At 33.8% G+C, this 14,995-nt stretch overlaps 2 protein-coding genes across 4 annotated transcripts; both read left to right on the top strand.

The window, feature by feature from the left end:
• The first annotated feature begins 2,874 nt into the window (after positions 1 to 2,874).
• LOC101249827 (8-amino-7-oxononanoate synthase) lies at positions 2,875 to 10,002 on the top strand. Of its 3 annotated transcripts, XM_004240714.5 has the most exons (11): positions 2,876 to 3,154; positions 5,181 to 5,320; positions 5,419 to 5,526; positions 6,295 to 6,533; positions 6,613 to 6,654; positions 6,933 to 7,020; positions 7,354 to 7,487; positions 8,148 to 8,236; positions 8,531 to 8,681; positions 8,764 to 8,832; positions 9,667 to 10,002. In XM_004240714.5, the coding sequence occupies exons 1-11, from the start codon at positions 2,938 to 2,940 to the stop codon at positions 9,794 to 9,796; spliced, it is 1,407 nt and encodes a 468-aa protein (XP_004240762.1). In that variant the 5' UTR covers positions 2,876 to 2,937; the 3' UTR covers positions 9,797 to 10,002. The 3 variants fall into 3 exon arrangements, with proteins under 3 accessions (XP_010322011.1, XP_004240762.1, XP_019070041.1); XM_019214496.3 differs by lacking the exon at positions 6,295 to 6,533 and having other exon boundaries at positions 6,596 to 6,654; XM_010323709.4 differs by lacking the exons at positions 5,181 to 5,320; positions 5,419 to 5,526 and having other exon boundaries at positions 2,875 to 3,154; positions 6,317 to 6,533.
• Positions 10,003 to 10,884: 882 nt separating this feature from the next.
• Positions 10,885 to 13,273, top strand: LOC101248980 (B3 domain-containing protein Os01g0234100-like). The gene is made up of 7 exons (XM_004240760.5): positions 10,885 to 11,012; positions 11,097 to 11,150; positions 11,426 to 11,460; positions 11,542 to 11,692; positions 11,779 to 11,985; positions 12,185 to 12,275; positions 12,359 to 13,273. Exons 1-7 carry the CDS (start codon positions 10,956 to 10,958, stop codon positions 13,099 to 13,101), a joined length of 1,338 nt encoding a protein of 445 aa, XP_004240808.1. The 5' UTR covers positions 10,885 to 10,955; the 3' UTR covers positions 13,102 to 13,273.
• Positions 13,274 to 14,995: the final 1,722 nt, after the last annotated feature.

Genomic DNA, 14,995 nt, shown 5'->3' with positions numbered 1-14,995 from the left:
AATAAGACCTTAGTATAGTATAAGTGTGTCTCTGAGATTTCGGGCATAGGTTGAGGGGGTACTTGGGTATTTTCCCTAATAATAATATAGGTTAATTATGTAACTATATACTTCAATATGGTATTCAAATTTCAATATGTTATTTCTGAATACCAAAAAATGTATATCATACCATATTAAATACTATAATATCAAAATTACAATATTAAAAAGTTCGATACGATATGGCAATTCGATATATACCATACCATGTTTATCCCTACTTAAGACAATTAATTGTACGTCACGATTCAAAAATGAAAGTGAATAGACACTCGTCTAATTTCACCACGACAAGCTAGCCTCTCCCAATAACACTTAGGAAATGTGAACAATAGCATAAGAGTGGAAAACTTAGTTATTCTAGAATAACCCAAAAACTGGTTGTCACATGTACACATCATTAGTATAATAATACAAAATTTGAAAGATTATACAAGTCTCAATGTCTTTATCTTTTGAATAGAGCAAAACATAATGTAAGGAACAAGATGCCCAATCAGGATGACAACATCAACCTCTCAATGTATCCTTAGAAAGTCTCGAAAATAGATGAAGGAGAAGGGTCACATGAATCCGGGCTCAGAACTACACAAGTGTAGAAGGAGTGAGTATCAAACAACACGATAGTCAACAAGTAAACTACTAAACAAGGCGAAACTAGGCTAGAATACAAGCACTTCTTTCATGACACCTGAATCGCCTCAATTACAAACTTGTATAAAAATTAACCCAACATAATAATTTTACAATACACAATTCACAAGACTTGACAATCACAGTTCAACAATCAACAAATATCAAGTAGATTAATCACAAGTATCAAGCAGATCAATCTCAAGTGTCAAGTTCATCAAATTACAATAAAAAAACACTTGTTGGGACCATTTTCCAGCGGCACAATATCACTACTTCGAACCATTTTCCACCAACTTTGTATAGTACTACTTACCAGAATCATTTTCCTGAAGCGCAATATCATTAGGCAGAACCATTTCTCTTCGTCTTTATAACATGTCACTTGGTGGAACCATTTTCCTGCAACACAATATCACTAGTCGAAACTATTTCTCACATTACTTATCAAAATCATTTTCCTTTGACATAATCATCAAATGTCTATCATGATGCACATAAATCAAAATACTATAAGGAAGAAAGCTACTCTATTATAAATATTTACGTTATTCATGTGTTTTATAGGTGTAATCATGATAACTTTTTCACTTCTTACTATACGAGTTCACAAATATATTATAAATATAAGCAAAAAGCTACAGACTCAATAAAGCTAAATGACCAAAATCTATCATTAATTTACTATTTTCAATACTCCCTGAACACCAACTTTTATTTCAACTTTATCAAGTAGTATATAAATCCTTCCAACCTTGTTGATACTCAATTTGTTCGTGAATAAATTTACAATTTAATTTCTGTGTTGATCTACATCAACCTAATTTCCTCTTGCAATTTTTTTTCTAATAAGATAACAATGCACCTTTATGTATTTTGTTTCTGAATAAAAATTAAATTTTCCATATAAGACATATTATCGACTAATAATCACAATTTAGTGGAACAACATAAATCATTAATTGATTCAGATTTATCAATAACTGTATTAATCAAGTCTTTGTTTTTGAATAGTCATTGTTGGTACTCAATAGTCCATTTTTGTTGTTGATTAAGACACAACAAATTTCCTTCATGCATACATACATATCTAATAACTGTGTGTGGAATTTCATGATCTTATCTGTAGTCATCATAACAGTAATCAACTAACTTACAATCTCCACATTTCTGGTAAATAATACCATATTCAATTGTATCATTGGCATATTCTCAAAATTTTGACTGTTTTTGAATTTGTAAATAGTAAGTCATTACACTAATGGAAAAGACTCAAATATACATTAAACTTTGAGAAAATACTCATTTATATCATTTGTTAAAAGTTTGATTTATATATATCATTGTCGTTTGAGAAAATACTTATTTATGCGATTATTTTTAACTCCAATTTTGTAAACTAATTTTTTACCTCAACAAAACCCTTAACAACTTTTAACATTTTTCAAAATTGAGATTTTAAATCAAATGTACTCATTTTTTGCTTCTTCTTCCTCAAGAACTCCAAGAACACATGAAGAACATCAATAACTTTCGAATTTTCAAATCCTTCACGAAATCATCTCTAATTTCAAAAGTACTTTAGTTTCTCTCCAAACTAGATATCAAAACTCATCTAGTTTTGATCTCTAGTACCCAAGTTTCGTTTTTCATTGTTAGAAGTAAAACTCTCCGATTGACATCACTTTTTTGCAAATTCAATAAAAAAAAGTATTTTCCATTGATAATTCTTTAATATAAAATAAAATGAAAAGTAAATAATTTTTTTTAATTAAAAGGAAGACAATGTAAAACTTTGTTGCTAAAAATTTGTAATTTATTTTAGGTTTATGTAGAGTGAACACAATTTGCTTTATTGGGGTGATTTAGAGAGTTTTGTTGAGAGCATTGTGAATTGTACATGTTTTTGTGAAAAATTAATTAACTTTTGTCAAATTTTATTAAAAGTATTTATGAAAGTTTTTGAATTTGAAATAATTGAGAGATATTTTTTATTAGGAGAAATAATTTAAGAACATAGGTTAAATTGAAGATGTAGTCTAATAAGTTATATGTTCTTGGACAAAAACTTTTGTTTTTCATAAAAAAGATTTCAGCATAATGTTTGGTATAATTGAGTTTTAGTTAACTAAAAGACAAGAATGAGGTGGGCCCCCCCCGTCAGAAAAGTAGGTTAACAACATAACGAAATTAAATTTGGGTTCCTTTATCCCCTTCCAAAAAGTGCACTCAACCTTCACTTTGTTCTTCACGCCCTCGGAAATGGACTCTTGGAACGAATGGGTTGAGCAGACACTTGACAAACTGGAGTACCGTAAACTCCTCCGTTCACTTAGGCCAATTCATCTCTCCGACGATAATTCACATTCCGATGAGTTTGAATGTTTCGATGGATTGCGCCAATGGGATAGAGCCTCAGTCGAAGTAGAGATTTCTGAAACCACATTCCAGAAATGGCTTCAAGATATTCCCTCTCCTGGTAAACTTTCTCTTTTTCCCCATTTCTCCTTTCTTTTTTCGTAATTTCAAAATTTGATGAAACAAGATATAAATGTAATGTGTGGTCACTTTATCTACTAAAGGTCACTTCTTTTTGTTTTTATATAAAAAGAAGTCATGGAACTGTTCATGTATTTTTATTTTATTTAGAAGTCACACTCGCCGGAAAATCCATTGAGTGTGATCTACCTGTACTGGTTTTACTTGTGTAAAAGGGTCGGCTGGAAGCTCCTAGCTCCTTTTACATTGTTGTAACATCTCAATTAGGTACATCCCATAATTGAGTCAGACAAGTTGGCAGAATTTGCTGCTCTAATGCCTTAAGCTTGTCTAAGTTGTTGCTTCACCGTGATGCATGTTTGGTAGCCTACGAGGCTGCAACCATTATTTTGTGTCTGTAATTGTAATTGAGCTGAACTTGATTCTTGCTTATTTTAGCCTTTTATTTTTATGCAAGTTGGAGTATCTGATTATCATGTGTTATTCAATCTCTTTGTATGAATTCTTCAAATTGCAATAAAAAAACGTGTTATAATGTTACTGGTGGCAAAGTACTGGGGGAAGAGCACAAGTTAAGCAAAGATGACAAGCATAGTAGAAGGAGGAAAATAATATTATGCTGGTTGATTTGGAACACTCTGGGAGCTGTCGAGATTTTGGGTATTGCAGAAGTATAAGGAAGTCAAGTGGGCATTCATAAGATGAGAGGGGGAGGAGCGACCGGGCCAGACGATATTCCTATGGATTATTGGAATGCATGCAAAGTAGGTATTAGGTGGCTAACTGAGTTCTTGTATTACTTAAATGTCATTTTTAGGATGACTAAAATGCCCGTAGAATGAAGTCGCAGTATAGTGATCCTATTGTGCAAGAATAAGAGTGATATTCAAAATTATAACAACCGTACGAGTATTAAACTTCTATGCCATACTATGAAAGTTCGAGAGAGGGTGGTAGAGATGAGGACGAGAAGGCCTGTGTCTATTTCAAAGAACTAATCCTGATTATGTCGGGGCGACCAATGAACGTGTACCATTGAGCCAAAACCCAAGTGAGAACTGTGGAAGGAGACTTGAAGCAGTTTTCAGTCAAAATGGGTTGTACCAGGGATCAACTCTTAGTCTATTTTTATTTGTCTTGGTGATGGATGAATTGAAACGGCATATTCAAGGAGAGGTACTATCATGTATGTTATTTGAAGATGACAAAGTATTGATTGATGAGACACACAACAGAGTTAATGATAGAAGGTAGGCTTGTAGACAGACCCTAGAGCCTAAAAATTTCAAGGTTGAACATGAATAGGACATATCCATGTAAGTTCAATGATATATCACATGAGGTAAATATGGAAGTGAGGATTGATACGCAAGCCATCCCTAAGAGATGAAGCGTCAAATATCTTGGTCAATTACACATCAAATTGGAGTGGGGTGGATTAAATGGATGCTTGCATTTGGCGTATTATGTGATAGAATGTGCCACCAAGGCATAATGGTAAATTCTACAGAGTGGTTGTTAGACCAGCTGTTGTATGGGGCAGAGTATTGGTTAGTCTAGAATTCCCATGTTCAGAAGATAAATAAAGTGGATATGAGGATGCTTAGATGAATGTGTGTGTGCACTAGGAGAGATAAGATTAGGAACAAAAATATGCGAGGTAAGGTGGGAGTGACCTCAGTGATAGACAAGATGCGGGAAGTAGAATTGAGATGGTTTGAGCATGTAAAGAGGAGGAGCACAAGATCCTAGTCAGGAGGTGTGATAAGTTGACAGTGATAGGTCTAAGAAGAAGTATAGGTAGACTGAGGAAAAGAGGTGATTAGACATTACATGTCATGTCATGTTATATTTTCGGCTTACCGAGGACATGATCCCAAATAAGAAAGTTACAAGTTATGCAAAAAAAGAAATACTTTGCGATACTGCATCGCTACAGTCTCTTGTATGAACTATCATAACAGGCTGAGATGTTGCACTCATCGCATACTTTTAATCAATTATAGGAGATGACCATGGTGGTAGTGGCGTTGCTTATACTGCAGCAAGGACAAGTGCTGGAAGATTCAGAAAGTTAATTCTATTTTCTGGAAATGATTATCTGGGCTTGAGTTCCCATCCGTCAGTTATCAAAGCTGCAACACAGGCATTCTATTAACTCCTCTTCAGCATTTTGTTTATTAATGAATTCTTGTAATGCTATCATGTCGCGTTGGGTAAATTTGTTCCGACTGTTGTATTCAGGCAGTCCAAAAGCATGGAATGGGTCCAAGAGGTTCTGCACTAATATGTGGTTATACGAATTATCATAGATTGTTAGAGTCATCACTGGCAGAGTTGAAAAGCAAGGAGGTATTATCTTTTTCATTTGTTAACTCTTCAAGGTTATAATTTGATTGGTGAACTTGCTTAGTTGGGAGATTATCTATCCGTAAGGAGATAATAGAATGCAGGAGCCTGCAATGTGTTAGGACCTCACTTATTCTCCATTTTATCTTTTCCTTCTAGAATTGGGGAAATAACATTGGGATTTTAATAATGAGCAAGGTCACTCTGTACCTTGTATTTGGACATGAAGAAGGAGGATTACTCTCAGAAGAATTTGTCATAGAAAAATTATTACAGTACATGTTATTTTCCCCACCACCAACACCAACACCAACACACACACACAAAGAAAGCATAAAAAAGAGTTACCTTTTTACCAATTGCTTCTGATGTCTTGTACACCACAAAACGGAACTTGCGTGTTTATTATTTATTTGATAAAGACAATTTTATGTTTATTAAACTAGGTTCTCACACTTGCTGCAAATCTCGTCAAATAAGGAACCGATTGCCACTTGCTTGATGATAATTAACTATTAAATCATATCATCTAATTTGTGTTCCTTCCTTCTATTCTTATACCACCTGGATGCTGGAGTAAATGTTTCAAAGTTCCATAATCGTCATCTAGGACTCTGCATAGTATAAAGATGAGTGGATGTATCTTTCAAATTCATGGAATGTTTTTAACTAGCAATGGTTCTAAATTGAGATTATTATCCAAAAATTGACACACTTTCAGTGAATGACTGATCCAAACTGATGCTTACTCTCTCTGATTTTACATATTAGGATTGCCTTCTTTGTCCCACAGGCTTTTCAGCCAATATGGCCTTTATGACAGCTGTAGGCAATGTTAGTCTGCTCCTAGCCAAAGACAGTCAACCTTCAATAGATGAAAGAGTTGCTGTTTTTTCCGATGCCCTGAATCACGCATCAATCATTGATGGTATACGTCTAGCTGAGAAACAGAAAAGCGTAGCTGCTTTTGTCTATCAGCACTGTGATATGCACCATCTTAATGAGTTATTGTATGTTATTCTTCATTTTGATTTCTACTTACGGTAAATGTTATTCTGTTCTTCATTTTTAGTATTTGTGTTTTAACAGAACAAATTGCCCAATGAAGAAAAAAGTTGTCATTACTGACAGGTTAGTCATGATTGAAAGTTTCACTTGTTATCAACTTCATCTGCACTGTCATGACCCCAAAAATCCTGAAGCAGAAGGAAGAAAAAGTTGTATGGTGTAACTTTAGTACCAGTTTAAAAAAAAACAAAAAAGAAGGGGAAAAAAAGGAAAATAGTTACTTTTATGATCTTTTAGCTGTACAATGATGGATAAGTGGTGTATATACAGCAACTGGGGGAGCATTTACTATATTTGAGTAATTTTTTTGCAACCACTTGATTTTGTCCTCCTTTTACCAGCTTGTTTAGTATGGATGGAGACTTTGCACCACTGGTTGAGCTTGTGAAACTCCGTAAGAAGCATGGCTTTTTGTTGGCAATTGACGATGTAAGTCTTTAAACTTCTATTAAAGAAAGCAATATTTATCTTATTTTGTTCCTCAGAATCTTGCTTTGGTCCTTGGATCTAATACTAATTTTTCCCCTTCGATGATATCCATTGCGTATCTTCATTGGGAAGCACTAGTGAAGTAGTTCCAAAGATCTATAGTATCCATGTTCATTTACTTTCCTCGAGTTCTTCCATCTCTTGTAATTTCGTCCTTAATATAATAGTTTATTGCTTACGAAGTTTATTTTTACTTATTGTTGAACTGATTTGATTATGATATGTGTCATCATCATGAGAACTTTTGTTCTTTTTTTTCCTTCAACTTTCTAGGCTCATGCAACATTTGTTTGTGGCAAAACCGGTGGTGGTGCAGCAGAGTTGTTCAACTGCATAAGTGGTGTGGACATTTGCATTGGTACTCTGAGTAAGGCAGGAGGTTGTCATGGTGGATACATAGCATGCAGGTACTCCAAAAGTAATAGTAAATTGTATTTCTCTGTGTGCATGCCCGCGTGCCGCGTGTATATTATGTGTATACACAGACAGATTCTTTTATATCTTACTTCACTGAAGACTGCATGAGGTCTTAAGTTCAGTCCTCTTTTGATTAATCTTTAGGACACGAATCTTCAGTTTAGGAGCACTACTCTTTATCTACTGCTGCGAGTTTTAAGGTTGAAACCACTAGGCAGTTAAACATCATTTGGAGCCAGTCTCTTTTCATTGATCAGAAACTTGAAGTAGACTTGTGATGAGACCGATTTCCCTTACCTTTCTTTATGTGGATCACACGGAAGTTCTTTGGGTTCTGGATTTTGAGCTCTATACCTCTTTAAGTTCAAGTTGAAATTCTTATCCATAGAAATACTTTCTTTTCCTTTTTTGCTTTCGGCTGCTTGTTCTGTTAGACATGGAGTTCTTTCAACAATTAGCAGAACCTGATGTAGTATTAAACACGTCAATTTTAGATCAGCCCTTTCTCTTTTATGAAAGTCAAATTCCTTAATAGTACTGAAATATTTGGCCTTGATGCACGACTTAGCTAGTGAATTTTCTGTTATTTTCAATAGAAAATGTTGTTTACTCTTCTTCTCTTTTTTGGGGTTGGAATGCTAAATGAACAGCAAGAAATGGAAGCAATTTATACAGTCCAGGGGCCGCTCTTTCATATTTTCAACATCTACCCCAGTGCCCATAGCTGCTGCTGCACATGGTAAATCTACCAAGTTGAATAGTGATTTTCGTTATTGCTCTTTTCACTTTAAACAAAATTTTAGTGTTTCTAGATCCCAGAGTTATACAACTTCCTTTCTTTTCTTTTACTATTTGGAAAAAAAAAGTAAAAACAGTAATATTTAAGAAATATGAGAAGCAGAATACCAGAACCAGGTAGAAGCTGAGACTGGCACACAGTTCTCGTCCTTTGCATTTTATGTGGCTTTACTGTTATTTCTTTTATTAAAAAATGTGGCTAACCTGTACATTGTTAATGGTATGACTTACGCAGCTGCTGTTATTGTGGCAAAAAAAGAGATGTGGCGTAGAAGAGCTATATGGAACAGGGTTCAGGATTTCCGTGATCTGACAGGAATTCCCATTACAAGTCCAATCATTTCCCTTATAGTGGGAAGTGAAGCGACAGCCTTGCAAGCTAGCAGGTTTCCCTCTGTCTTTTGAGCATCTGTCGGTTCATTTGTCTCTATTTTAATCTTTTCTAAATATAGCATCTCTACTAAGCAGACATCTTTTGGAATTTGGCTTCCACATAACTGCAATAAGACCTCCAACTGTGGCCCCTAACTCTTGCAGGTTTGTCTCTTTCGTATCACTTTCTGGAGTTTTTTAGTGATTGCTGTTGTGTTTTCTAATAGCATCCTCTTATGGCAATTTTTGTTGCATCATTTTCTGTCAATTTGCCCTCCTTATTTCTTCATGTGGAACTTTGGGCTCTTTTCTTGCATTAGTTAGTCTGCTTAAGGAACTTCTGATGCAGCTATCTGCTATCCTAGCTTATACATATGATATAAGATTTTTGGGTGGTTCATTTTACCTTGCCTTTACCCCTCTAGCGGAGCAGATAAACTTAACAAAATGGAGGGCAACCTTGGCTATGAGCGACAAATCTTTATGATGATTCAATGTTAATGACCTCATTCAACCTTTTTTTAAGAGCCTTCTCTATCGCGGGCTAGATGGATAGCTAGTAGTTATGAGCAGCATTCCTCTCATAAGGGACTTAGAAGTTGACGAAGTAGTGAGTTAAATGAGAGGCTAGAGTCAAAGGTGAGCCAATGAGCTTCTAGTTAACGAAGAGCTTCCCTTGATGTGAGCAAAACTATCTGTTTCAATTATTAAGAAAGCTGCCCTCTATTCCTGCTTTGAGTAGTAGTTTGAAGGGCTTATCACATCTCCTACTGTTGCGCACCTTCCATGAGCCACTCGTAACAGTTACTTTTGAGTGCGCTGAAGTACTTGTAAAATGGATAGTTAGTATGTGAAGGCATCAAAGGCACTCCCATGTCCCTTTCTTGTAAATTTCGACCTAATAGTGTATAGCAATGTCTTCCATTTGTTTACCTGCAAGTTAGTACATCGATAATGTGGGGACATTAGTTTATTCACATTCGTGCTCCTTTCTTTCAGGTTAAGGATAGCTCTGAGCGCAGCTCACACATTAGATGATGTAAAAAATCTTACAGCTGCACTGTCTCAATGTATCAACTTCAGTGAGATAGGATTCTATTGCACAAGCTGGAATGCTGCGCGCCTTTAGCTAGAGCAGTGAGTAGTGCTGTCTTTTAGAACTCAATTGATCAAAGATAGTGCATTCTTGCACGGTGTGTACCCCACAGCCGATGCAATTTAGCAGTTTTTAATCGAATTGGTTGAGTTATGATTCATTGTTTAAGTCCAAACCAAACAAACTTTGGATGGATCAACTCTTGAGTCTTGAATTATACATGTCTAAATTCTATCCAATCTGCATAGAAAACCAAATTAGAATCAGTGTGTCAACAGTTCTATCCTACCCAAAAAAAATTTAAAGTTTGTATCGTTATTTTAAGAAGGAAAATTGGTTATTTTTAGAAGACGAGCAGCTGAAGCCTGAAAGCCTCTTCTTCTATTGGTTAAAATTCTGGTTGTTTGACTTACATTTTTACAAGATAGGAAGGACCTAAGACCGTCTCAGCATTTAAAATGGCAAGTTGACAACAAATAAACAAAGTCAAAATCCCCTTTTCCCATTTTCTTTTTCCCTACTTGAAACTATTTCTTGTTTTATTATATTATTTTTATCGTTATTTAAATAAAAACTAATGATGAATTTACATATCGGTTTAAAGGGTATGTAAAATTGTTCTATTTTAACTGATAATATGGATTGAGAAGAATAAAAAAAATCTTATATTTTTATTAGTAAAAGTGATTTTAAAAGAAAGAAATAAGAATAAAGTTATTTCAAAGTAATATTTTTATTATGAACAAGATGTATTTTAAATAATAAAAAACAACAAATTTTATCCCAAACAATAGGAGTATTTCTCGATCAAGCTATCAATTATAAAGACATTTTTAATTTAAACTACAAAAACGAGATATTTTTATTTATTTCATATAGTTTAAGATCATTTTTGAATCATTTTAATATATATAAAAAGTGAAAAAAGATTTAAACTTTCCCGAAGCCAATTTTTTCTTTTAAAAAAGAAAGTTTAAAACCCATAAAATGAAACGGTAAAAAAGTGCATTGGGAAAAGGAAACAAATCATTCCATACTAGTACCTAGTACTCTGCCAACCAATTCAAATTTTGCCTCCAATTTAGCCCTTTCTCACTTCTCCTCTCCACTTAAAATAAACTATCATTTTTAAATTACTAACAAAATACAATACAAGTGAATTTCCAGTGAACCTTTTTTTTTTTTTTTTGAAATGGCAATTTCTTCTCTATATTCCTCTAAGAAAAGCCCTGCTCTTTCTTCCTCAAAGGTATTCAATCTCCTTCTATTTATATTTACATATAATGATTAGCCCATGTTTCTAATTTGTTCTCTCATTTGATGACTTAACCAGAAAAAGGCACAGCAAATCAAGAAAAAGACTTTGGCTCCTACTAAAACCAACAAGGTGACAACCATTTTTTTTACTCTATTTGTTCATAAATAAGTGTTCTTCGAGATGGGTGATCTTAAACTTTTGTCCGGCTTATAACTACAAGTTTTGACTTTTGATCTTCAAGTTTTCCCCACGGGGCAAGCAAAGGTCAAAAGTTCAAGACCTTCCACTTCCAAGGTCATTTAGGTGTCATTTCTTGAATGTATATTGTAAATATTGAATTTTTGGTCATGCCCCTTGTTCTTCTATTAGCACTAATAAATGTATCCGTAAAATTCTTTTGCCAGGTGGTAAATGGAGGTACAAAGAAGGTTCAAATATGGTCAGTGTCAAAAATGCAAAAACTTAAATTTTAAGGTTCTGTTATCTCTCTGATAATGCTTTTGATTCTTGATTTTACTAGCCTTGAAAAAAAGACACTGAAACACAGCTCTGTTGATGTAAATTCATCCGCAATGTTGCGAGCTGCAGAAGTCCAAGCAAATTTGCCTTGTCAATTTCCTAGTTTTGTTAAGTATATGCTCCCTTCACATGTCAGTGGGGGATTTTGGTTGGTAAGTTCAAAATTTTCTTGAAAAAATTAGAACTTTTTGTTAGTACTATGGTCTTATTGTTTTTTTTTTTGGTGTGAATATAACAGGGTTTCCCAAAGAGATTTTGTGATTGTCATTTGCCAAAACATGATGCCATTGTTGTTTTAGTGGATGAAAATGACGAAGAATCTCCTACCAAGTACCTTATTGACAAGAACGGATTGAGTGGGGGTTGGAGAGGTTTCTCCATTGCTCATAACCTTCTCGAAGGGGATGTCTTAGTCTTCCAATTGATTCAACCCTCCAAATTTAAGGTAACACATGTTATATTTGTTGTCATTTTTACAATATCTATCGCGTACAATAGACACAATGTGACTCGATCTTTTTCTAGACCCGAGTTAGTGCATTGAACTATCTTTTTTATCCTAATGTGACAATGTGAATATTCTTTGTATGTTGCAGTTTTATGACAGTAAAGCAAAGGCCTTACTGTTTTTTCCCCTGTTTTAGGTATACATAGTAAGAGAAAATTGCTTGACAGAAATTGATGGTGCTATTACTCTTCTAAATCTGGATTTTCGTGCTCGACCAATCAAATCTGGTATGGTTACGATCAGTATATTTAATTTCTATCGCAAGCAAGATGTACTATCTGTCGATTTACTGATATTATTATCTCGATAGATCACGATGAAGAGATTAAAATTTTTGAAGCAAAAGAGGAGAAATACTTGGAGCCTCCTGTCCTAGATATTAATCAAGATGACAAAATTGAGGAACCCATGTTGTTACCTAACTCGGACCACGACCCTATAGCTGATCAATGTGGAAATGACAGCGATAACGGCTCTGATGTTTTAGAAGGCATTAGATTTTCAGAATCACGAGTCGAATTCAAAGATGTGAAGGACTATTCTGGTTTCAACATTATTGTTGATGGCCTGACCATTGACTCCGAGGTTCCTGCATTACACATTAGGACCAAATACTATGATCTTTGTCGCGCCCAAAATTCATTTCTCCATGACCATTTACTTGCTGGCCTAAATGTCAAGTTAGCTGCTGGAATGATTACTGAAACTGTGAACATTGCTGATGCCATAAGAGCCTGTGAGAGTTGGACTCCTCGTGAGTATCTTGATACTTGGGACAATACATTGAAAGGGTTCGAGTGTTTAGGAATGAACGTTGGATTTTTGCGTGCAAGGATAAGTAAGCTTGATAGTTTATCAAGTGAATCGAAAGACGTTCTTGAATCAAAGAAAGTTGAGCTAGCTGAAGCAAAAGAGGAAATGAGGATTATTGAAGAAAAGGTATTGAAAGTGAAACAAGTGATGAAGAATGTAGAATCTGAAATTGAGGCCTTAACAAAGAAAGATGCGAACTTTGAGCTCAAGTTCAAGGCATTGGCTGCTTCTCCATGGTAGAAAAAAATTGGTTATAATTAGTTATTGAAGAAGCCTTTTGAGATTCCTAGCAGCAATATATAACTCGTTCTGCTATTTTTTGTGAGGTTATATGAGCCATCATATCCTTTTTCTAGTGTAATTGACTAAACTTTTTGTAAATATTTGAAATTAAATATTTATTTATATCGAATCGTATGTTCATTGTCTGAGAAGACCTACAAGTGTGTATATATAAACACACACCCCTGTATCACACTCCCACATTTCATTACTTCTTATATATTTTTAACTTCAAATGGTTTTAAAATTAGGTTTACTTTGTTTCCCATACTTTATTCTAAATTACAACTTCTTAAACATTTTCCTTTAACACGTATTAATTGAAAAAAAAGAGCGATTTCCTTATTGACCAAATTAAGTTTAAGGAGTACGTTTGAATAGGTTTAGAAGAATATTTAGTGCTTTCTCCTTATTAACTAAGATCAAAATAGAATTTACATATAAATATTTTCCTAAAAATTAGATGATGATTCTAAACCCTTTTAAAATCAGGTAGAACAGCTAGATGTATTTTGATTTCAACTCTCAAGCCATTTAACAAAATGGATGATAAGCTAGATGTATTTTGATTTCAACTCTCAAGCCATTTAACAAAATGGATTATCATCGATAAGTTGGCAATATAGGATATTTTAATCAGATAGTTAACGATTGTCATATTCTTTTTGTTTTATATCTTGATATTGATATTCGACAGTAGAAATCTATTTACATGGAGTAGTAATCATCACATACGAAATGTGAGTATATATTTACCATATTCTACTTTATACTCGTGTCATTGTATGTATGTATTCAATTAGTAGACCTCATAAAATACATGAAAGTAGTTAGCACTAAAGATCCTATGAACAAATACAATCATAATGTTTTGATACTCATATATATATATGGTAATTATGAATCTCGTTTTCTGATGCACCGCCTAGTACGAGCCACCCTCGCTGATTTCCGATTGGATGGTGGTAAGCTCTTGACATCCAGAAACTTATTGATTTCTCTCTTTTACGTTGTCTATATATCTTATGTTTTGAACAGACAGATTTAAACTCTTATATCGATAACACTATGTTTGGAGTTTGATTCTTATGTAAATTTGTCTATTTGTGGGCTTTTAATATATATTTTGTACCATTTTTACGTAGATATCTATGTAATGGCCCTATTCTATATTCATTTTGCTTCCACCTAGCTATATTCTAGATTTATTTATGCAAGAGCGCAAAATTGAGTGGCAAACAAATAGAACCTCTTTCTCCGAGAGTGGAGACAAATATACAATTATGTCAACTTCAGTAGCGAAACCATTATACTTATTATTTATAAAAATAATATAATAATACCATTATTCAAAGCAAAGTTATAAAAGAGGGACGCAGAAAATAAATAGCATATGATACTGTGATTCTAGCGGCTACACATACTACTAAAAATTAAAGACTTATTTCATTGCGGATCAGTAAAGAGTTTGTACTATAAAATATAATTTATTTTTTTTTACTTTTTATTGAATCAGCTCATTGTGAAAATGTACGGTGGAATAAATTTTTACCAAAATAGTGGGAAGCTTCCTGAATTTTCCATATGAAATTTGCTACTTTTTCCTTTTAATTAAACCGATTTAATCAAAATATGTGTGGAAATAGTCATCGATCATTTTTTCGTGCAAAAAGAATAATTTTTAGTAGTTATACATATTGATTGGAGTGTAGAGATTTTTCAATATATGGTATGAAAAAGTATTTGTGCAATCAAATCAATTGTAGATAATTAGATGTAATTTTTTTTATAAACATTTATTTGTAATCAGGTAAAATGATAAATAATATGCTATTACAATGGATTTTTGGTT

This window comes from Solanum lycopersicum, chromosome 6 (assembly GCF_036512215.1).
Source record: "Solanum lycopersicum chromosome 6, SLM_r2.1".
NCBI lineage: Eukaryota > Viridiplantae > Streptophyta > Magnoliopsida > Solanales > Solanaceae > Solanum > Solanum lycopersicum.
Note: the sequence above shows the minus strand (reverse complement) of the source record. Positions and strands in the feature narration are given on the sequence as shown.

Coding starts and splice junctions, on each gene's coding strand:
- LOC101249827 (XM_004240714.5), top strand. CDS start 2,938: ATGGACTCTTGGAACGAATGGGTTGAGCAGACACTTGACAAACTGGAG. Junction 6,655..6,932: donor AAAGTTGTCATTACTGACAG/GTTAGTCATGAT, acceptor TCCTTTTACCAG/CTTGTTTAGTATGGATGGAG. Junction 8,682..8,763: donor ACAGCCTTGCAAGCTAGCAG/GTTTCCCTCTGT, acceptor TCTACTAAGCAG/ACATCTTTTGGAATTTGGCT.
- LOC101248980 (XM_004240760.5), top strand. CDS start 10,956: ATGGCAATTTCTTCTCTATATTCCTCTAAGAAAAGCCCTGCTCTTTCT. Junction 11,693..11,778: donor TCAGTGGGGGATTTTGGTTG/GTAAGTTCAAAA, acceptor TGAATATAACAG/GGTTTCCCAAAGAGATTTTG. Junction 12,276..12,358: donor TGCTCGACCAATCAAATCTG/GTATGGTTACGA, acceptor TTATCTCGATAG/ATCACGATGAAGAGATTAAA.